Source organism: Lipotes vexillifer, unplaced genomic scaffold (assembly GCF_000442215.2).
Source record: "Lipotes vexillifer unplaced genomic scaffold, Lipotes_vexillifer_v1.1 scaffold532, whole genome shotgun sequence".
In the NCBI taxonomy this organism is placed as follows: domain Eukaryota; kingdom Metazoa; phylum Chordata; class Mammalia; order Artiodactyla; family Lipotidae; genus Lipotes; species Lipotes vexillifer.
The window spans coordinates 2,294,299-2,297,592 of record NW_006798027.1 but is presented as its reverse complement, the minus strand read 5'-3'; the positions used below and the strand labels follow the sequence as shown (position 1 = coordinate 2,297,592).

At 44.5% G+C, this 3,294-nt stretch overlaps 1 protein-coding gene across 1 annotated transcript in view; it reads right to left on the bottom strand.

Annotated features, from left to right (window-relative positions):
- Positions 1-3,294, bottom strand: part of TMC3 (transmembrane channel like 3) — a 44,477-nt gene that overhangs the window by 10,993 nt on the left and 30,190 nt on the right. Inside the window, exons 14-16 of the mRNA XM_007470075.1 lie at positions 2,719-2,847; positions 2,353-2,420; positions 414-542 (exon numbers count right to left, since the gene is read on the bottom strand). Coding sequence (XP_007470137.1) covers positions 414-542; positions 2,353-2,420; positions 2,719-2,847 — 326 coding nt within the window. The remainder of the gene's footprint in view (positions 1-413; positions 543-2,352; positions 2,421-2,718; positions 2,848-3,294) is intronic.

Here is a 3,294-nt window from a genome sequence, read left to right as displayed (position 1 = left end):
GCGGGGGGGGGGGACGAATTACGCTGTTAGAAGCTGGTAGCGACCGGAGTCGAGTACAAGGTGGGTTCTGGGCGCTGTTCTTGTTCTGTTTCTCCATCTGGGGGCTGGTTACAGAGTTGTGTTCAGTTTGTGAATATTCATCAAGCCGGATATTTGTGATGTGTGCCCTTTCTGGATGATTATTAAACTTCAGTAGAAAGTTGTAAAAGATGTGGCATGAGCTTAAGAAGAGTCATGATTCATTTGAGGGGTGGGGCATTGGCAATGGCTTCAGGGAGGAAAGGCAACTGGAGGGCGGACAAGATTTTGACAGGCAGGGAGGTGGGGAGACCCCCTTGCTGGAGGTCACTCTGGCTAAGGCGAGTGTGGGTGATGTGAGTTCTCTCTGTGAAGCGGACTTGACGCTCACTGACCTGGAGGCTCGGAAGACTTGCTGGTGGGGCACGTTGCAGGTCAGCACGGCCCAGCTGCGCAGGTACATGAGCCCAATGAGTTTGAGGACGTTGAAGGCAGGGAGACAGGGCGAGAAGAAGGCTCCCATCCTGAAACCACAATGAGAGGCCAGTTAGCGTCTGTTCTCCTCTGGTCTATCTTGGCTCTGAGAGCTTGGGATTTATACTCTGTGCTTAAAGAACTGAAGAAGCCCCTGGAGATCTGAGCCCTCAGCCTTCCACCTGCTGGAGACAAGTCACTTCTGCAGATGAGCAGGGAGCCTGTTTTAAAATATCCTCTTGGCACAAGGATGCTAAGTGTCTCCTGCCTCTTCACACTTAGCAAAGGAAACACCCTCTTCCGGTCAAGAGGAAAATAGTGGATAACTGCGGTTTCGGGCAAGCTCTAGATTTTGCCTGTCTATGGGGTTGGTGGGGCTACGTTAATAAATTATTGACTTTCAGATTTGATCAACATTATGTGGAGCAGAGCTACTTTTGTTGGACCTTGTGCTAAGCATCCTCACACATTTTGGCCCATTTAACCTTCTGAAACCATAAAAGGACGGGTAAATAGCCAAAGGTTTTAGACATGAAATGTGGGTCTGGGAAAATTAGGTGATTTGCTCAGAGACTAATAAAAGGGTGACCCTATATCATCCAAACTGAGAGACCTTTGAGAGTGACAGATCTGGGATAACATCCAAGGAAAACAGAGGTATATCTACCCTGCAAATAAGTGCCAAATATGGAATGAAACCCAGATCTTCTGACTTTAAGGCTAAATCTGCTTATACTGGATGTTCATTCAATACAATACTTGTGAAGTTTGGATTTAGCAGCAGGAAAATAGATACAAAGAGAGGTTTAATAAGTAAAACACTTTTTAAAAAAAACCTTTTGGTTTCTCACATCAGGCAAGACACTTAGCTTCTCTTTTCCTCAGTTTCCTCATATTTAAAATGGAGAAAATAATACTAATTACCTCATAGGGTTTCTATAAGGATTAAACCAGTTATTACAGGTAAAAACGTGCCCGACATTCTGGCAAACGTTAAGTAAATGTTCTGTATTATTTTTAATACTGTATTTGTGAAAATATTTTTCAAAATAAGTGGACTCTAAGAATACAGAATTTGAGTAAAGGGATATTACTTTATATTCCATTCCTCCTGCATTTTACTGAATGATTATGAAGAGAGATTGTGTCTTCTGAAGGTATGGGACACCCAGGTTCTTCTTTTTCGTCTTTTGCTTGTATTTTAACAAATAGCACTTTTTGTGGTCCAGCAGGGAAAGCCAGCGATGGAGGGATGGTTAGGGAGCTCTCCGCCGTGTCCCCATGGACACACACGTCCCTGTCGATCAGATGATCCCTTTCAGCCTTTAGTATCTTTAGGAACATGATTGCCTTGGCTGCGGGCTGCCCTGGGTGAGCAGACCTCCCCTAGGATGGGTCTATCTTTCTGGGGGATAGTCGTGCACCTGGGCTCAATGTCCAAGTGAGAGTACGGAAGGAGAGTGGGCAGCTGACGGCAGGCTCCCCAGCTGTGACACAGCCACTGATGGAAGTCCTCCTCAGGGGTCAGCAGCCTCTCTTCCTAGCCTCCCCACAATCCTCCCCAGCAGCTTATTCTATTGGTTCTTGTGCAGTTTTGTTTGTTTTTCAGTGCCCAATAGTGGCCTAAAAATGGACTATTTCCTTCCTCATTCCTTTCTGCAAAATGCTTAGGAAACCACTACTGAAATTACTATATATGTGAAATAGTTCAATTAGAAACTCTTTATGTCCTTTCTTGACTCTTATGACTGTGTTTATTATGGTCATGTCCCATCCAGACTCGGTAAATTAAAATCTTAGCCCAGAGTAGATGTAAGCACAGCAGGAAGAAGCTTTTGCTACGTACCAAATCATACGTACCAAATCATTCCTTGGTTGTAGACTAAATGTAACACGTTCTCTGCTATTTTGAATTCCCCGTATTCAGGCTACAAGAGAAAATGAACTTCTGCATTAAAAAAACGTTCCAAATTTCTTTGCATAAAGCAGTTCATTATAGTCAACTACACAGAATTCTTTGCTCGCCTAGATACGTAGAGATCATTGTCTGTGAGGCCATCCCAGCAAATGGTAAATGTAAGAAAGAAATGGAAACTCAGCTTTGTACAGCCTTTCCCTCTTCCCTCACGTATTTTCTCTCAGCCATGTCAGTTTCCCAGCCTGGCCATCAGGAAAGGATGGATCTGGCCATACGAACTTCCCCAATGGACACGGCATCTTACTTACAAACTTGCTCTCCAGGTCCCAACACCAGTAGTCACTTAAGTACCGAACGAAAAGTCCTCGGAAGAAGTCTATGAGCAGAATGCTGGCCACAGTGAACAGCATGTCAATGATGGACAGCTTCAGCATCTCCTGCAACACAAGGTGTCCTTGGATGCCACCACACGCTGCCCTTCCCACTGTCCACCTCTTCCTTGGGGTCCTCCCTTCTCTCTTCATTCCCATGGCTTGAGCCACTGGGCCCCCTCCAATGGCGACTTCCTTAATGGCTGCTCAGCAAATATTTGTTCATTTGAATTTTGATATCTGAGGCCAGCTTTACACAAAGCCAGGGAAAAAGTCTATGGTTCTGAGCCACAGGAGACTACTTGAGGTGTTATCATGGGATATAGTGAAGGTGAAAGGCAGAGGGGTTCAGAGCAAAGAGTTTGGAGCAGATGCCTGGGTTTAGGGCTTCATTCTGCTTTTTATTTTTTTGATGTGGATCATTTTTTAAGTCTTTTTTGAATTCGACAATGTTGCGCTTCTGTTTTTTTTTTTTTTTTTTTTTTTTTTTGGGTATGGGGGCCTCTCCTTGTT